The sequence below is a fragment of the Phocoena sinus genome, chromosome 5, assembly GCF_008692025.1.
Source record: "Phocoena sinus isolate mPhoSin1 chromosome 5, mPhoSin1.pri, whole genome shotgun sequence".
In the NCBI taxonomy this organism is placed as follows: domain Eukaryota; kingdom Metazoa; phylum Chordata; class Mammalia; order Artiodactyla; family Phocoenidae; genus Phocoena; species Phocoena sinus.
Genome location: NC_045767.1, coordinates 45,784,999 through 45,805,186, shown reverse-complemented (window position 1 = coordinate 45,805,186; position 20,188 = coordinate 45,784,999). Strand labels below are relative to the sequence as shown.

Sequence of the window (20,188 nt, the reverse complement as noted above, 5' to 3'; positions counted from 1 at the left end):
TTATTGGCTGTATTGGGTCTTCATTGCTGCATGCGGGCTTTCTCCAGTTGCGGTGGGCGGGGGCTACTCTTCATTGCGGTGCACGGGCTTCTCATCATGGTGGCTTCTCTTTATGCAGAGCACGGGCTCTAGGTGCGTGGGCTTCAGTAGTTGTGGCACGTGGGCTTAGTAGTTGTGGCTCATGGGCTCTAGAGTGCAGGCTCAGTAGTTGTGGCACATGGGCTTAGTTGCTCCGCGACATGTGGGATCTTCCCAGACCAGGGCTCATACCCATGTCCCCTGCGGTAGCAGGCAGATTCTTAACCACTGTGCTGCCAGGGAAGTCCCGGGTGTAGATTACTTTTCTTCATTCTGCTTGGAAGTCCTATCATTTCTAAAACCGAGGACAAATTTCTTTTATCACTTGTGATTTTTCAGCCATTATCTTTTCAATGTAATGCAGCTCCCATTTTTTCTTTTGTCAAAATTTACTGAGACATATTTTGGATCCTCTCATTCTATCCTTCATATCTCTTCTCTTTCATATCTTCCACCTCTTTGTCCCTTTGTGTTATATCCTGATTACTTAATTTAGAACTATCTCCAATTCACTGATTCCCTCTTGAGCTATTCTAATCACTGTTTTACCTTTGTCTTGAGTTTCTAGTTTGTTATTATTTTTCCATTTCCAGAAGTTATTTGTTACTGTTTTGAAATATGCCTGTCAGCGTGCCCCTAATTTTACAAAAAGAATCAATAAGCAAGATATCAAGAGTGATTTGAGAGGATTATTTTAGGTAAGGTGGTCAGGAAAGCCTCCCAGAAGAAATGAGTTTGAACAGAGAATTGAATAATGAGGAGAAGTCCTCCACATGAAGATCTGAGGGCAGGGCATTCCAGGCAGAAGAAATATCAAAAACAGAGAAAAAAATATCAGAAATCAAAGAAGGCAGGAGCAAATCAGGTGTGTTTGAGGAACTGTATGAAGATTGTCTCAGTCACTTAAAAATCAAGAGACCAGTCAAAACTTTTCCCTAAAGTCAGATTATAGAGTGTCAAGAAATTTAATTGTTATGGTATATTTAAGCTGGATTTTTCTCTTTTCTGTTTTGTAAAGAATATCACAAAAAGCCATGCACTTTAAATTCAGAAGTTCCATAAATAAATGTTATTTACCATGTAACTGTCACTTGACTAACCTAATTAGCTGTACGAAAAGAAAATCAATTTCTTTATAGCCATTACATTTCCTGAATATTTGTTATAGTTTGATATAAAATTGGCCACTCTATCACCACATGGTTTCCAGGTGATAGTTCACTGAGTTTTCGTTTCCCTTATAATTTTTTTTATGTATTTTCCCTCCAAATACAGCTTTCATAATATGTACCTTAACTTTGAAGTTATCAGTGTGCCAAAATGGGGTTCAAAATAACAGCTTGAATAGAGTAAAGCTGATATTACTTCTATATTTAAATCTTCCTCTTAGTTTTCTGTTACATGAGGAACAAAATTTAAGTTTCCTTTCCATGACCTACATGGCTTTGCTAAGACCTTGTCCCTGTCTACCCCTCTGGACTTAACTCCTTTTCCTCTCTTCCTGGCTTAGTATGTGCAAGTCACACTGTCTGTCTATTTCTGACACATTCTAAGCTTACTTCACTTCTGAACCTTCACTCTTGCTGATGGCTTTCCTGGATTACTCTGCCTTTAGATCTTCTTCTTTCTCTGGCTTGGCCCTCTTCATCATTTATATCTTAGCTAGAATATCAGCTTAACAATAAGACAATAAATTCCAGTGTATAAAAATAACTTCTGGGTGATAAAGAAGAAAGCACCATTAGAAAAATAAAAGAGAAATAGTAGTCTATGAAAAAAATATTTATAATTTATATTACAAAATAAAGGACTAATACTCTAATGCATTAAGAGTTTCAAAAATTGAGAAGTGAAAGATATACCACTGATAGAAAAATGAGCATTGTTTTACTGTCAATTCATAGAAGAAGAGGTTTTAAAAGCCTTTAAACATAGGGAAACACACTTATAAACTCATAGGAAATAGTCATTTATGGTTCACACCTATCAGACTGGTAAGAATTCAAGTTTAACAACATAATCTTTCTGGTGAGACTGTGAAGAAACAGGCACTTTCTAGTATTCTCATTGCTAGGGGAATACTAACTGGTAGAATCCTTATGGAGGGGAATTGACAATACAATACATGCTAAAATTATATATGCATTTACTCTTTGAGCCAGAAATCTCACTTCAAGGAATTGAGCCTATAATTACACTTACACAAATATTGATGATATACACTCAGGGTTATTCATTGGGTGGCATTACTTACAATAGCAAGGGATTAGAAGTAACCCAAATGGTTAACTAAATTACTGTACATCCACACAGTGGCAAACTGAGCATTTGAATAAAAAGAGTGAGAAAGATCCCTTATTAGTGACATTTTCAAGTTTTAGGAGATAGAAGCGAGATGCAGAACAGTATATATATATGTTCTCTTTTTGTATAAACAAAGCAGGAAAGATAAAACCTATAAGGGAATGAAGTAAATGAGGCAGAGGAGGCAGGATAGAAGTGTTGTGAATGGACCTTGTTATGTAGTTTTATATAAATGTTCAGATCCCAAAGAATAAGCATTTTTTAAAGTTAAAGCAATCCCTAAAATTTGAAAAAGAATGTAACAAATGAGCATACCTGCATCAAGTTAGTAATATATTAACAGTAAGAAAAGAATGATGTCAGGTGACTTTACCCAGTATTTTGACTATACATTCTTGGTGGAATATATTCTAAGGACAAAGGAGTGCTTCAAAGAAATTCTAAACTTCTTTTAGTAATATTAGTATTAATATTGCCATTGTTTGTTATTTTGGATCTCTAGGATAAATCAAATATATAATCATGTTAACATTGTTTTGGGAAACCAAGATTTTCAGGGTAAGAGAAGAAACAAATAAGTGTAAAATCAAAGTAAACACCCTGTAATATTACATATGTGTAGATTGGAAATGTCACTGCAAACTCATGATTTTTTTTCTTTTCAAAAATGTGCATTTCTTAGTCTGACCACTGAAATATTCTAAAAGCAATAACACGACAGCTCAGTGGCATTGAATTTAGACCAAGATTGTGGTCTTCTAAACATTATTTTCCCTTAAAGGGAAATAGGCTTCCTTGGAATCTAGGTCTGGATCAGAAAATGTACAAGATGAGCCTGGAACATCTTGTGCCAGCAAGCAAGGACGTGCCAAAGACTAATTTGTCAACCAAATACAGGAGGCAACGTTAAGGGTTCCCCATTGGCCAAATAAGAGAACATTTAAGCATCAGAAGGAAAAACATTTTCAACTGAAACATGTTGAATGTTTTAAAATCCATTAGTTCATGATAATCCAAAAACAAAACAAAAACAAAAACAAGGTGCCCCTCAAAGTCATTAGTCTACACTGGAGAAGCATAGCATACCAACTCCTTATTTTGAAAATGAGCAATTAGAGGAAAGAGTTAAGCATTTATTTTGCTTTGCTTTTACAAATTGTATTTCAGGACAACCAAATAGCCTTTTGAGGAAGATTCTTAAAGAAGAATTTCAGTTAATAAATATGGCAGACACGACAGACTTAAAGTATTATTATTTTGCAATGCCTAGTAAGATAACTGAATCAAACATTATCAGAAGATAAAACTATTAGAGGAGAGGTTGCTTGGGGAACTTTACAATGGAGAGGTCAGGCTGTTGTCATCAGAATACACTGATCACTTAGGCATCATTAGAAATAGACTTTATACATCACTTGTGAAGTATTCCTGCCAGAAACGTTGAACATGAATCTAAGCGATTTTTTAGGTCAGTGGTTCTCAAATGTGGTCCAGGAAGCCCTCAGTGTCTCTGAAACTCTTTCAGGGGATACACCAGGTCAAAACTAATAATAACATATTATTTGCCCTTTTCACTCTCATTCTCTTACAAGTGTGTAGTGCAGTCAGTCAGAGGCTGATGTATGATTTCTGAACACATTGAATATAGAAGCATATATGAGAATCCAGCTGTCTCCTATTAAACAAGAAGCTTAATAGAAGCTAGGCATTTAAAAGATTTGCAAAATTATTTTTTAAAGTTCTCACTTTATTTTGACAATATTATTTTTCATTAAAATGTTTTATAAACATTTATAGAGTTATCAATTACAAATATTTAAAGTTTTTAATTAGTTTAATTTATAATATGGTAAATATTATGACTCACCTAAACAAAAGTTCTTTGAGGTCCACAGTAATTTTTAAGAGTGAAGAGATCATGAGAACCAAAAGTTTGAGAACCATTTGCTTTAGAGCAAAGTAAACGACACCGTAGGAGAGCAAAAAGAACAAACCATAATGTGAGACATTCTCTAGTAGAACTGATGACCTGGCCTCTTCAAAAAGTCAGTGTCATTATTTTAAACAATGAGGGAAAGGGCTGCTATAAATTTTAAGAGACATAGCCATCAAGAATAACACAGACAAATTAGCTCCTAATTTGAACATACAAACTGTAAAAAGACATTTTGGACTCACTAGAGGAAATTCAGTACAAACTAAGTATTAGGTGATAACAAGGAATTTTTATAGTTATGTACAAAAATGTTCATATGTTTAAAGATGCATAAGAATATAGAAATGATGTGACAGCTGGAATTAACTTTAAAATACTTAAGTAGATAGAGATAAATAGAGCAAGTGTAGCAAAAATTTAGGTAATTGTATAAACTGAAGAGTGGATAGAAGGAATCATTCTATATTTTTGCATTTTTGAAAGGTATCTCAATTAAATTTCTTTTTTAAGAAAGAGCAAGTCATCTTCCCAGAGGCTTTAACTGATCATTTATTCCAACATACTAACCTCTTCCCACCTGCCATTGTTGTTATTCTGTTTGTCACTGTGTTTTATTTTCATTGTAAGGCCTTACCACCTTGTGAAATCAATATTTTATTGACTTTTCTTTGTTCTACTAGAATGTAAATTACATGAGAGCAAGAACATTTTCTATTTTGATCCCTACTGTTTCCTTTGTGCCATTTAGAGAAATGACTGGCATATTATAACCATGCAATAAATATTAATCAAATGAATGAACTGTAAAGCTATGCACTGATCTTTTATTTATCTACCCAGAAGTAACTGATTTGGTTTTCAATCCTTCCAAATCATTTTCTGGAAAAACATACTCAACACACACACTTACACACTCTCGCTCTCTCCTCCCAGAGCTCATTCCCACAAATCATTCATTATATAATCCTCTATAAGTTGTATTTTTAAAATATTTTTAGATATCCATATGTTACTGTTTTTCTGCAGATCCATTTTAATACTTAAATTGATCTACTTAGCTGAATAGTATTCAATTTTCTGGAAGGATCACATTATACTTAATTCTGTATCTTCAGGTATATAAGTGAACATGCTCGAGCTGATATTTTGCAGTCAGTCTTAATTTTTACCTTAGGACATATTCCTAGAAGTGAAATTGCTGCATAAAACAGCATGCATAAAGCTGTTAGAAGTCAAGATAGTGGAGGTAGGTGTAAGGACCAGAGGAGATATGATGGGGGGCTTCTGGGTTGATGGTGGTGATCTAGGTACTATTTACATCGAAATGTTCAGTTTGTGAAAATTCATTAAATTGTGTAGTTAGGTTCATTCTTGTTATGAATGTTGTATTTCAATAAAAAGATATTTAAAATTCATAAATCACTATTAGATGAGCATGTTAAGGGCTAGCAAGTCTAAAGTCTTCCAATATGATGTTGTAATACGTATACATCCCACATTTTAAATGTTTGGTTGAAACTTAAACTTACATAATACACAGTACAATACATGGGATAAAAAAGAGAGTGTGTTTTTTAAAATATTTTTCAAGGTATTGACTTGAAGCCTTTTGAAACTTTGCTTTAGTTCAGTATTTGTAGGAATAACTGAAGAAAGAAAAAAAGAACTGCAGTGAAGGGCTTCCCTGGTGGCGCAGTGGTTGAGAGTCCACCTGCCGATGCAGGGGACACGGGTTCGTGCCCCAGTCCGGGAAGATCCCACATCCCTCAAGCGGCTGGGCCCGTGAGCCATGGCCGCTGAGCCTGTGCGTCCGGAGCCTGTGCTCCGCTACGGGAGAGGCCACAACAGTGAGAGGCCTGCGTACCGCAAAAAAAAAAAAAAAAAAATGAACTGCAGTGAAATTCTAAAATGGCATATGGTGGAAGTGCTGAAACCCTGTTTAATTTTACCAGTAATATTTCCTAATTAAATTTAGTATTATTAATTTTTATATTCTAAATTTACTATAAGCACTTCACTCTGATTTATTTTGTCCCTTGTCATTATTAGTAAATAGTAGGTGAGTGAATTCTTACGGGATTTCAGCTATGAATGCACTAAATAAAAACACATCGAGAAAACAATAACTCTTCCCTTTTAAAAAAGTGTTTGATGTGCAGAGGAAGGCAAATGAAGGAAGGAAAAACCAATGTTAAAGCTTAACTCATGTGCTACTCTGATATTATATTATTTCCTCCATGACCCTGAAACTTTAACTCAATGGTTAAAGAAGTAATAAAAACAATTTAAAAATAAAATTTGGATAAACCCAAGTGATTGCTTTTACACTTTGGTATTATTTTGTTAATAAGTTTGTGGGGTTTCTTCATGAATATATGCTTATTATGGCAAACCTGGGGAAAGCAGAAAATTAGCGAGATTCTGTTAAGTGTGTATTTTATATATATTTGTGCTTATCAGTAGTACTGAAATCTTTGGTATATCTTTGTATATAAAACCACTTAAATACTATTTTCTTTTTTTTTTTTTTTTGCGGTACGCGGGCCTCTCACTGTTGTGGCCTCTCCCATTGTGGAGCACAGGCTCCGGACGTGCAGGCTCAGCGGCCATGGCTCACAGGCCTAGCCCCTCCGCAGCATGTGGGATCCTCCCGGACCGGGGCACAAATCCGTGTCCCCTGCATCGGCAGGAGGACTCTCAACCACTGTGCCACCAGGGAAGCCCAAGATACTATTTTCTTAAGATAGATGCCTAGAGGAGTGTGAACATTTTTAAGATTTTTGGTAGCATATTACTAGATTATTTAGAAAAGCATTTGTTCCTAAACTGGTAATGTGTGATGGTGGCAAATTTATTGCACCATTACCAACATTGTAGCTTGACTTTTTAAAACATTACACAGATTAGAATTATAGTTGAATACAGAGTCTGGAATAAGTGCCTGAGTTTGAATGGCATTTCACTACTTACAGTTATCTTGGGCAAGATAATTAAAACCTCTTTTGCTTTCAGTTTTATCATTAAAAATTGCAAATAAATAAAACCTATTTATATATTGGGCTGTGTGAGCCCTAAGTGGGGTTAAGACATATAATGCTCTTAGAGTGGTGTTCTGCACACTATAAAAATGTTATGGTTTTATATATTTAGATTTTTATATAAGCTCTGTTTTCTAGAAATCAGTTAAATATAAATGCTCAATATTTGAAATCAGGGGAATCTCCTAGAGAGTACAGTAGGGAAAAACAAGAGCTGAAGGCTGACTAGAACAATACATTGAGGGGCTAAAAGAAAGACAGGAAGACCCATTTAAGGAGAGAGATAAGAGGTGATCAAAGACATAAAGTAGAAATAGTATTAAGGTATTTATTAAAACTATTAACATAGGTTTGCATCAAACATCATGAAATGTTACACTGCATTGATTTGGATGAAAGTTTTATTGCTAGTGATCAGTGTTATTATGAAATTAAATTTGGAATATTTTCCCCTTGTCCAAACAACATAAAATGTATGTGATATTTTGTCATTAAAATTCATTTGCCTTCATGTACTGAATCTTACTGATATTTACATCTTTAATATTGATGATAGGTAATGTGTTTTTGGAGGTCTTTTAACTCATGTTCATTCTCAGGTATGGACTGAGCTTGATGAATTTGTCTTGTATAGCAACCGGAGACCAATAGTATTGTGATGAGTTAATAAATACGTTTTTAATATATTTAATATTCATATTTAATTTAGTGGTTAGTGTTCATCAACTTGATATTTCTAAAGAAAAATCTGTTATTATTAGAGCCTAACGAATATAGAAATTGATGATTAAAAATCATTCTCAGCCTCTTTAACTGAACTGGAGTTTCTCTTTGTGTGAAGCTAACTTCTCTCCCATATAGATATCAACTTTTTGACTGTGCTGTCATTTTCTGACTAGCTGAACAAAGTTCATTGATTTCATGATTATTTTCTCAGTCAGGGTCTGCTGTATGCAGTGCTATATGCTTAGGATTGGTGTGACAGAATTGAGCAAGTCATTGATGAGTCAGTGAATTGGTCTTTATTGAGGTACTATTGCTTTCAGGCCCTTGCTTAGAAGTGAGTCTTGTGAGAAAATCAGCTAAGTAAGTATACTTAACTAGATATAAATAGTAAATAGATTCTAAACGTAGTTACTAAATCCCCACAGTACTATTGGGCTTCAGGTGCTAAACTAGGCAAATTATAATAACACATCATAAATACAGTATAGAAGAATATGAAGGGTGCTATGGGAATATGAAAGAAGGCTGGGGAAAAATTAGGAAAACCTTCTTTGAGGGGACGATCCGGAAGGATGTGTTAAAGTTAGCCAGGCCAAGAGAGCACAGAGCATACTTTGAAGAATGGACAGAGGCAGGTAAGAGATGAGAAAGAATGGTGTCCTTGGAGGAGTGAAAGACAATTCTGTATTATGAGGGTTGTACTTGTCTGCTTTTAATAGATTCTTCATCGGGAATTTGCAGGAGAATACAGAGCTGAAAATAATTTGTAAACAGAAATCCAAATCTTGGTTTTGGAATGCAAATTCTCAAAAAAATTAACCCAATAAAATGTTGATACTCAAGAAATTGCTTAATTTGGTCATGGTTTCAATTTTCCAAACACCAGTCCATTTTTAAAGTTATCTGGTAGTGTCATGTAGACAGTTACCTGACCTTGTTGGTAGATTACATCAGCCTGTCTTTAATCCTATATCTTTTGCACTAGTGTTTGCTGAGAAATAATTAAATCGTGTTGTTAATGCTCGGTCTACAACCAGTAAATGGAAACAATCTGTTTTTATTATTTGGAAAATTTTCTTATATACAGCAAAATGCAGTGTAATAATCATGTTCCTGTCACCCAGAACTAATAAATGTGTTATTTGATCATATTTGCTTCTAATATGTTTTCTCTTGAGGAACTATCACATCTTTTTGTTTATCCTTGAAAGCAACCTCTGACAATACCTATTTATGCATCTCTAAGCAAAATAGTTTTATGTGCTTTAGAGATTCACATAAATGCATACCAAATGCATTCATGTTCATTTACTCCTGCAACTTGTTCTTCTTTCTCATCGGATTAGCAAAAATTAAAAATCTCAACAACACCAAGTGTTGTCAAGGTTATGGAAAAAAATTTTAGTAATATCTACAGAAGTTCAAAATGTATACCCTTCTGTCCAGCACTTACACTTCTAGGTGTGCATCTTAGAAAAGTTCTTATACGTGAACACAAGAAAACATTTAGAAGGATTTTTGCTTCAGAATTGTTTGTAATAGTGAAAAACTAAAACAGCCTAAGTACCTACCAATAGGTGAATGGTAAATAAATTTCAGTCTCTCTTTCTGTCTTCTACTTATTTTCTGTTGCCCTGAAGCATTTAGCATGATAAGTGCTTACTTTTTATCCATCAAGTTAATTATTAGTACTTTGAAAATGTATACACACAAAACAATCTAGTTATGATGTGATACCTCCATTGTGAAGAAGTGATGCTGATAGATGCAAATCAGCAGCGGCAAGAAAATGCCCTTTTTTGCCATTTCTGATTTTTTCTTTTTCTTAATTCTAGTTCCCAAGCTATTTCTCCCCTTCTCTTACTGTTTTTGTTTTTTCTATTTCAGATAAACCTAGGGGTTACTCTTTATGATTTTTCTAGGTCTTGAGCCACAGCCTTTATGATGGAAAAAGGAATCGTGATACGAGCAAAATATTTTAATATAGGTGACAAAACCACTAACAAAAAGTGAGATTTTTTTATAGATAACATGGGCAGCCTAGGTATGGAGAATGGGTTATGGAAAAAAGATAAAAGCATTTCTCACCTGGGCCACTGTTTAGAGTTCCTAAAGAAGAAGAATCAGGAATATAAGCCTGATTTGGGTAGTTCTTTTAAAGATGGAGCAGGGCTTAAGTCTAGCTCATCCTCGAGACTGAAATTAGCTATCAAACCAGCAATCAAGGAGTGGTCCAAAAAGGACAAGAATACCTTTACTGCCCTAGCTAGGGAGCTACAGCCTAGTTTTCACACTTAATGTAAAGGAGAGAGAGAAGGAGTTCTCTGCACCTCCTTATTTATGGTTTGTGGAGTAGTTAACCTGAAATCGACCATATCAAAAGTCTAAAATTTAGAACTGGAGAAATTCATTAATTTATTCTGTAACACTGACAAGGAATAACACACTTATGAAGAGTGTATTTTATATGCTATAAACTACATAAAATGAGCAGAATCAAAACGAGTGAATTCAGTGATAAATCTGAATATGGATTAGGTAGTAATGACGTTTTTGAAGATGGTCTTATAAGACCTTAAAATAGTAAAATTTTAAGTGCTGAAGAAGAGAAATGAGATAGTAAAGGAGAAGACAACATTCATTTCTCTATTTTAGTAGGTTATAGCACTCTACTTTAGTTTATGAAATACAAATGAGTAAGTCAGGATTCCTGACCTTGAGGAATTCAGTCTCATGGAAGAAAAAGATACGTAAATCAAAAATTGCATGAGAGTGTCGTAAGTGTTGTAGGATGCTGTTGACAAGGTGAACACTAAGATTCTACTTGGGGGGATCTGGATCTTTAAAGATGAGGCATTTGGCAAGTTGAAAAGTGGAAGGAACATTCTAGGCAGAGGGAACCATGCACTGCAGTTTGAGAGACCTGACACCACATAGGATGTTTGAGGAACTGCAAGTGGTTTAGATGCACAGGAAGTGTGATGGTTGAGATGAGTTGTTGACTAAGCCTAAGATTGGGCTGGATGGATAAACTGGGGCAAGATACTTCATTTAATAATTTTTTAAGGTAGTATGTACCATGTACTTTATTTGTCCAGTCTCCCTTTTTACCCTTTCAATCTAGACATTTTAACCTCTAGCAATAACTGAATTCCTTCTAGTTCCTCTCAGTTCTTTTCAGCAAATATTATTGAACACTTATTGTGTGCCAGCCACTATTGTAGGCAGTGGGGATACATCAGTAAATAAAATAGACATGATCTCTGCCTTCACATAGCTTATAGTCTGGTGGCTAACACTAATAAGTCAATAAGAAACTAGAATATAGCCTGCTAAATGCTAAATACTCTAGGTAAGTATTGCAAGTATAGGAACCTAGAATAATGACAACCAAGTTCAAGTTGTGTCATGAATGACTGAATGATGAGTAAGGTTTGGTGAATATTAGGATGAGTGTGGGGATAGAAGGAGAGGATTAAGAGACTTCTAGGCAGAGGAAACTAATTGAAAGCCTAGAGGTGAGAAATAGCATAACATTTTCCCAACAGGTGTCCCTGTTCCCCCCTTAGCCCCTTGCAGTCCATTCTCCCCACAGCAGATTGATCCTTTAAAAACATAAATTTAAATTGTGCCAGATTTATGCTTAGAATCCTCCAGTGGTTTCTTGTCTTTCAAAATAAAATTTCTTACCGTGGCCTACAAGGCCCTATGTGATCTGCCTGATTTCTGATTTCATCTCTCACAGTCTTCTTACTCCACTCTAGTCACCCTGGCCTCTTTGCTGTTCCTTAAACATTCCAGATATGATTCCATATCATAGCCTTTGCACACTGATCCTTCTACAAGCTTTCCCCAAGATAATCTGCTTGGTTGGTACCGTCACTTTGTTCAGGACTCTGTTCAAGTCCAAGAGGCCTTTACTGATAATACCTGATAAAAGAGCAGCTGCCTTAGTCCTACCCTCATTACTCGTATCAGCTCACTCTGCTTTATTTTTCCTAAGTAGCACTGATCATCAACCTGAAATATGGTTGTTGTCAGTGGTGGTGGTGTATGAATTATCTAACTAGATCACAAGCACTGTGAGGATAGATACTTTGTGTACCTTTTTTTTTTTTTTACTGCTGGTCTCCAAGTTCCTAAAATAGTGCTTTGCACATAATTAAATTATTTTTAAACCTAGTTGAATTTTTTAGTATATTTTTTAAACATAGGTTTTCTTACAATTATTTCTTGTGGCTTTAATTTTCAATTTTTTAGCTATCCATAGAGATATATTCCCAGTATGTATTGCTGTGTTTTAAATTCATAGTTTTATTTTTATTCTTTTTGATTTTGAAGTTTATCAGATTAACAACATATCTGAATCATTGAAGCTTCATCTATGTAAATTCAATATTATAATAGTAATAAAATAACTACATGTTAGTAACAAATACATAGGCAGTTGTTTTCTAACAGTTTATTTTTCCTAAAATGTTATATTGTGTCTTCATCCAATCACAGGTATAACCACAATACATTACATAGGCAGTGATTCAACTGTTGTACATTTCAGTTATTTAAAACAGGAAAATTTTATGCTGAGTTCTAAAAAATAGATTGGCTGTACATAGAGTCAAAGATTACCTAAAGTATGTGTTCCACATATTACTAGTCCTAGTAAATGCTAATTATCGCTTTCTTATTCATCATCATATTTTCTATGCTTTCTGTTTTGTTCAACGTACATTATTCCTACTTTGCCAAAGCATCATCTGGGCAGCCTTGAATAGGAAGCACTCATGTTTCTATTGAATGAGCAGTCAATGGCTGTTCACTGCAGAACAGTAGAAAAGGTGACCAAGGGTGGATTTTAAACATTTTATATCTAGTCTCTTTGTTTCTTCATATCACTTGGCAGTGCCAGCTCCTTCTCTGTTCTTTTTTCCTATGTAGTGCCTTCCCAGTCATGTATTGTTGCTAAAACCACAAGATGAGTTGGTGATGGCCATGTGTCAAATACAAGTGTTAATTTTTAGGTCATGAATTAGTAGATCATCAAAATATGAAATGTTAAAATGTTAAGGATTACCTGTCACAAATATAAAGTTTTTTCTCTTGCAAAAATTATAGGGGATGGAGTGTTAGATCTCTCTACAAAGAAAACCAGCATAAAATCTGAAGAGTCATCCATATGTGATCCTTCTTCTGAAAATTCAATGGCTGGGTAAGCAATATCTAGGAAATGTAATTTAATATTCATATAAAATTATGGAGAGAACTCTTAATACTACTCTGAATAGATTGACATATATAGTTTTCTTCCAGAATTTTTGTCACTCATAAGTGTGTGTCTCTCATACCTTTCATTTGTCCTTTCTCTTTCTTTTTTATTCTTTCTGTTAAAGAAAAGTTATCAGAACAATCACCAAACTTTAGTTCATGTTACTAAAGTGAACTACCAAATTAATCATAGAATACAAACTAAGAAGCAGGACGAGTAAAGAGAATTTTAAATTCAATATTTAGGAGGCAATTTTAAGGAAAATATGTAATTTCACTATTTAATTTTTTAAAACAATCAACCAGTTTTAAAAGTACTATGCTTACTAATTCTTACAACTAACTTAACAGTGTTTAGACTTTTTTCATTGTGTTCTAGGTGTGGTGGCAGACTACTTTATCTAGTAATCACCACAAAAAATCCTTTCATGCTTTAAAAGCTGTTGTTAAATTAATTAAATAATTAATAGTGAAATGCTGTTCTGTTGGATTTTTTTTTTTTTTTTTGGTAACTTTTGCATCTTCCCATTAACAAACTGCATAGGAAGCTTTTTAGTAACATTTAAATCTCAGATGTAGAGTGTAATCTGTTTCAACTAAGGCTGTAATTGCTTTTTGAGTCATGAGGTATAGTGAGCTTTCTGTTTAAGAAACTTTAAAAGTTATAGTGATACATTCGAAATAGAAATAACATGTATAAAATCTAAAAGTATTTTACCCAAATATAACTTTATCTACTTGTTTCAGATTTTAAGTTTTTATCTAGAGAAAAATTAGTCTTGTGGAAATAAGAGGTATTTGTGTTTGGAAATATTCTTGCTGCTACAAATTTCCTTTAAAGGGGTTGACTCTTTTATTACTTGTTTAGCGGTAACGTCACTTTTCTACTAACAAAAACTCCTTTAGGATTTGGGTATTTTATATAATGGAGCTCTAACTGTAAAAAAATTATAAGTGTTGCTCTGCAAGCATCTGTCAGAGGAATAGCAACATCATGAGAATATTTTTACAAATACTGAGTTAGGATTTTATGTTCTTGGAAGGTCTGCCCGTTGAGGCCACCGTATGATTGACACATTGTCCTACCAGGACTATAGCGTTTGTTTTGATAAGGAGCAACTACTACATCTCACAGACTTAAAAGAGTCATAAGCAGTGATGTTACCTAAGCAAGGAGTATAATAAAGGAGTGGACCCTCCCCTTCCATAGCTGTGTGAGAGTCTCTCATGCATCAGTTTACCATCGTTTCATTCCATCCATCCAGGAGACTACACAGAAACAGAGAGGACTATGTGGAAAGAAGTGCTGAGTTTGCAGATGGTTTGCTCTCAAAAGCTTTGAAAGACATTCAGTCTGGAGCACTGGACATAAATAAAGCAGGCATACTTTATGGCATACCTCAAAAAACTTTACTTCTCCACTTAGAAGCCTTACCAGCAGGGAAGCCTGCATCTTTTAAAAACAAAACTCGAGATTTCAATGATAGTTACTCATATAAAGACAGTAAAGAAACTTGTGCAGTGCTGCAAAAAGTAGCCTTGTGGGCGAGAGCTCAAGCAGAGCGCACAGAAAAAAGTAAACTCAATCTACTTGAAACCTCAGAATTAAAATTCCCAACAGCTTCCAGTTACCTCCATCAGTTAACTCTACAGAAAATGGTTACTCAATTTAAAGAAAAAAATGAAAGCCTACAATATGAAACACATCCTACTGTACAGTTAAAAATTCCTCAGCTACGAGTAAGTTCTGTTTCAAAACCACAACCTGATGGTCCTGGTCTGCTGGATGTTATGTATCAAGTTTCCAAAACCTCTCCAGTCCTGGAAGGATCAGCTCTCCAAAAACTGAAAAATATACTCCCTAAACAGAACAAAATAGAATGTTCTGGGCCCGTAACTCACTCAAGTGTTGACTCTTATTTTCTACATGGGGACCTCTCTCCTTTGTGTCTTAATTCTAAAAATGGAACAGTTGATGGAACCTCTGAAAATACTGAAGATGGGTTGGATCGAAAAGATAATAAGCAGCCCAGGAAAAAACGTGGCCGTTATCGGCAATATGATCATGAAATAATGGAAGAGGCTATTGCAATGGTAATGAGCGGAAAAATGAGTGTTTCCAAAGCACAAGGAATTTATGGGGTACCTCACAGCACTTTAGAATACAAGGTAAAAGAAAGATCTGGAACACTGAAGACTCCTCCGAAGAAGAAACTCCGATTACCAGACACTGGGTTATATAATATGACAGATTCAGGGACTGGCAGCTGCAAAAACAGCGGCAAGCCTGTGTAGATTACTTGTTAGGAAAATGTGTGTATGTGCGTGTGTGTGTGTGTGTATGCGTGTTTGTGTGTGTGTGTATGTGCACAGGTGTGTATTTGTGTGTCTGTATACACACATGTGGGAATTACAGATGCTCATTCTGACAGGAGACATGAAATTTTACAGTTCAAAAACCACTTACATGCCTTTTGAAAAAAAAGTTTTATTCAGGGTTTTCACTGTGGACAGAACTATATAGTTGCTTACTTAATTCTGATAGTTTGTATTTAATCCTTGTATAAATAGGTGAAAAAGATTCAGGTTTTCTTTAGTAGTCAATAGCATAAAGCGTTGTGGGAAAACAAGTAATTGTCAAGTGAAACATTTTTATTGGTGAAAGACCACTCCAGCCATTCAGTTGAACCATCTTATAATGGAAATATATTAATAGTTTGTAAACATTTTTGCATAGCATACTTACATTTGTTGTAAGTATATCAAACAACCAATCAAAGTTTAAACAGACAGCTATCTCCACACTAATAAAAATTAATATATACAGTATTAGTACACTACAGTGCATTCTATGAAATATGAAATGCACTCAAGTGCATCCACCGGGAATAGAAAAGAAAACCTTAAATGATATGTATAATGAAATTTAATATTTATCATTTAATAGTTGATTTAGCAGGAAGTTGGGGTTTATAAGGTATATACTTTAAAAAAAACTGACACATAGTTAACCCCAGCAGCTATAGAGTCCTTTAATGTAAGATGGAATACTAAGAACAAAAAGTAATTTAAATTTAATTATTAAAATAATTTAATTTTGTTTTTCATTTGAAAAATAAGCTAATGTGTAAGGTTAGAAAAGAAAGTTGGAATGCAACTTAGAGCATGTTTATAATGTGCACAGAAAAAGCTTGAGAATGATAATTTTGGTTTAAAATGTGCTGGTTAGTTGATGTTATGACTACTTTAAATTTTAAGGATTGTGACACACTCCTACTATTGAAAAACCTCAGTGTAACTTTAATATATTTGCTGCTGTGACATTTCAAAACATTTTCAGTTTATCAAAATGAATTACAGATTTCATTTTGGTGGGCGATACATTATCATTTTGCTAATAACCAAATTTGCAGTTTGTTCAGGGTCTTGAATAGATTTACAGATATTTGACACTGAAGCTGTTTTGAACTTTCAGTAATGTAAACTCTCTACTAATTGGGTAGTTAGAAGCTGGGCAGTGCATTTTAACTTTTACTAGACTCATAAGAGAGACCAGTAATTTTATATAGCAGTTTCAAAATGTGGTTCAGAGTATCCATGTTGGATTTATGAAGTATGCAGTTTTAGTGGTAAAATGTTATAAAGCATGTGCCTCCATAGAAAGAATGGGGATTTGCTTCACAAATTCAAAATTCTTCGAGTGCCCCTTTTCTATATTAAAATTCAGGTTCTGATCATTTTTTCTAAGCCAGTTTTCCTAAGTCCAAAAGGAATACTTAAAGCTGAATTAAAAAAATAAGTGCACCTTGTCAAATACATGTGTTTTTACACTTGTGTTTGTGTGTATCTAATAATCACATATATATGTAATACTAAAGAAATTTTCAGCTATTGCATTTAAAAACTGCTTACATATCTTTAAGGAAACTGAAGAGTGGGAAACTACACAACCGAGTAGTTATTTGGTCTCTTAGATCCATACTGAACCCTCTTCAGCTGTTAATGTTACCTGCATACTAGGGTATGAATCCTCTTGCTTTTTTTTTCCCCACTAAGAAAGTATACATAATAGATTGCAGAACAGCAGATGTCAGGGTCATCTTTCTTTTTAAAGAATTAAGCCATATTTTGTGAGGGCCAGAACTTGGATTATTTAATATATTTCCCTTCCCCCCCCATTGAAAAACAAAGTTAAAGTAAATGTTTCAACACAATTTTATTGATCGCTTTATACAGAATTTTACTTGCAAGAATTTGGGGGCTTGAATGCATTACATAATATTTATATTGTATTGAGCTTTTTTATTCCTCACACTATATTTACATTAATAAATTGATTGAGAAGTTTATAGTAAAGGGATACTTACAGAACACTTTTATATCATTTAAAAGATGACCTGACCAAAAACTTTACAGGATTCATAAAATCAGGGATCATTTTGCTATTGACTTCACAGTGATCAGTAGTTTTATAGGTAATATTATAGTTAATTTGCAGCATTTTAGTACTTGTATTATTTATTTTTGGTCAGAAATAGTAAATTAAATATTTTTTGATAGTTTATAGGTAATGATCAACCCATAACTTTTAAAAGAAACAAAATGTTTCTAATTGTTGAGTTAACTTTTGATTATACAAACTAGGAAAGGCAGGGAAATTTATGGGTTCCCCTTCTCCCCAATGATTCTGTTAAGATGTTCTTTATGTTAAACTTTCAAAGTACTTTATAAATTTAGTTACCAGTTACTACTTATTAACTGACAATTTTCTGAAAAATCCAGTTTCAGCAGACTTTTAATGAAGGTGAAAGCAACCCTTATGTGCTTTCTACTCATTTGAATGTTCCTCAAGTATTTTATATTTAAAAAAAAAAAAGGAAAAGAAAAAACAGTGCCTCTGTTTTTAGAAAACTACTGCTCAGTAAAGTTGTTTAAACCATTTCTGGTAGCTAATGACAATTTTATATTAAATTGTATACTAACTTTAGTGAGACCGATTTTTTTAGTTGTTTACAGTACAAATACTTGTATTTGTTTTTTAATTGCAGTATTTCCATTGTCGCAGTAATTTAGTAAAACTCTGTGGCTGCCTTGATTTTGACAGATTTTGTTAATATAAACTGATTGTTAGGCAATTAGTTATATTTATGCATAAATCAATTGCACTATAATTCATGAATTATTTATTACAATATTTTCTAATGAATTCATGTATCTGTCTTGTGTTGTAAATGTACTGTAATTCTGTTTCTACTTTGTGTTGTTATATATCTAAATCTGATTGTATGAATTTTAATTGTTCAGTTAACGTGTTTCTAGGTTGTAATTTGTAGTAAAGCACTTCAATGCTTTTGCACTTAAATTTACAACACTGTTGGTGTGTGATTGATTTACTCATTCAGTAAAAGGAAAAAAAAGAAAAGCAAAGAAAAAACTGACTACACTGGCTTCTTTGATTCACTCTAGGAAGCAGCTTTATTAATATTAATATTAGAAATTAACTTTCTCCAAAGACAACTATTTCAACAACAAAACTTGTAATGGGAAAATGGATAGAAACTTACAAAAAAAAAAGCAGAATTTTTTTTATATATAAATCAAACAGGAAAAGGTTAGAAAAAAATTTTAACATGAAAAACAAGGGAGCTGTGAAACATACAATTTTAGAATCAATTGAGAATAAATTCTAGATTGGAGGCTTATGTGTATTCAACTATTTTATATTAGGTTTTTCTTTGAGATTCTAACATACAAGAAATATGGAAAAGAAAAAACTTGAAGGCAAATAAGCATATTGTGGAGTTTTATAATTTGAGAACTTAGTTATCTAATATCTGATATATATATAAATATATATATATAAAATCTTAATACCTGAATATCTAATTAGTAACTTCTTGAAGCTGTTCTTCATACGGCATTAGATAGAAATTACTGGCCACTGTGGTATTTTTGAGATTTTTGAAGTTCCATTATTAAAAATAATAAATATAGACTTGCTTGAAAAGTCAAAAGAGCTATAAAAGTCAGTGGTTTTCAGAATAGTTAACACTAGTCATGAATTCTTATTATTTCTACTCTAGATTTTACTAACAGAGAAAAATCATTTGAGCATTTCAGGAACTGTTATAAAAGCATGTTAATCTTTAAAATATAGTGCAATGTATTTGTCTGAGAGACATGTAAAATCTCTTTATTTAGTCACAGATATGTTTAATAGGCCATAACATAACTTTTAAAGAAACGTGTTGGAAATGTGTCTGTCAGAACTTTTGGGGTTTTCTTTTGCTTATGTGAAAATTATAATTTTTAATTTACTGGGAAAGAGTATAGTATCACTTATATCTTCTTATTTGATAGTTAACATTTACTCCTGCCTCTGTTCTCTACATAGGTTTCTTGAATTATCCAGTAGTGAATCTTCAGATTCAGTTCAATTATTTTACACTCCCAACCATGAAAACATTTACAAAAAATTATTTTCAGAAAAGAAAGGATACTGAGGTCATGTCCTGTCTTCATCTGTCTAGAGGTGGCAGTGGACTTAAAAAGTTTTACTGTAATTTCGTATCTCTTATCTCTTTGATAGCTACTTTATGTCAAATCACATGCTAGTTGTAGTAGTGAAACATTGGTTGAATCTAGCAAAGATACTTTTTTTCTAGAAAAATTTTGATCTAATTTGCAAAATTTGTTACTCAACGTAATTTTTATAAAATGTAGATAAAATATTGCATACTTATCTGTGAAACAGGGTAAGCCAGTTTTAGGGAGGAAAATTTTTTAAATAAATCTCACTTCATTTTAAAAGAAAAATTCTTTAATTTTTAATATTCATGAA

The 20,188-nt window shown here is 33.5% G+C and overlaps 1 protein-coding gene across 11 annotated transcripts in view; it reads left to right on the top strand.

The window, feature by feature from the left end:
• The window catches only part of LCORL (ligand dependent nuclear receptor corepressor like), a 162,481-nt gene that overhangs the window by 116,104 nt on the left and 26,189 nt on the right, over nucleotides 1-20,188 (top strand). For 5 of the 11 annotated variants that reach the window (XM_032631885.1, XM_032631888.1, XM_032631884.1 and 2 more), the window contains 2 exons: nucleotides 13,198-13,291; nucleotides 14,613-19,141. The exons of 1 other annotated variant lie outside the window; for it this stretch is intronic. In XM_032631885.1, the coding sequence (XP_032487776.1) occupies nucleotides 13,198-13,291; nucleotides 14,613-15,642 (1,124 nt within the window). In that variant the 3' untranslated portion in view covers nucleotides 15,643-19,141. Of the gene's footprint in view, nucleotides 1-13,197; nucleotides 13,292-14,612; nucleotides 19,142-20,188 lie in introns of those variants that run through there. 5 more of the 11 variants (XM_032631889.1, XM_032631890.1, XM_032631881.1 and 2 more) reach the window with 3 other exon arrangements.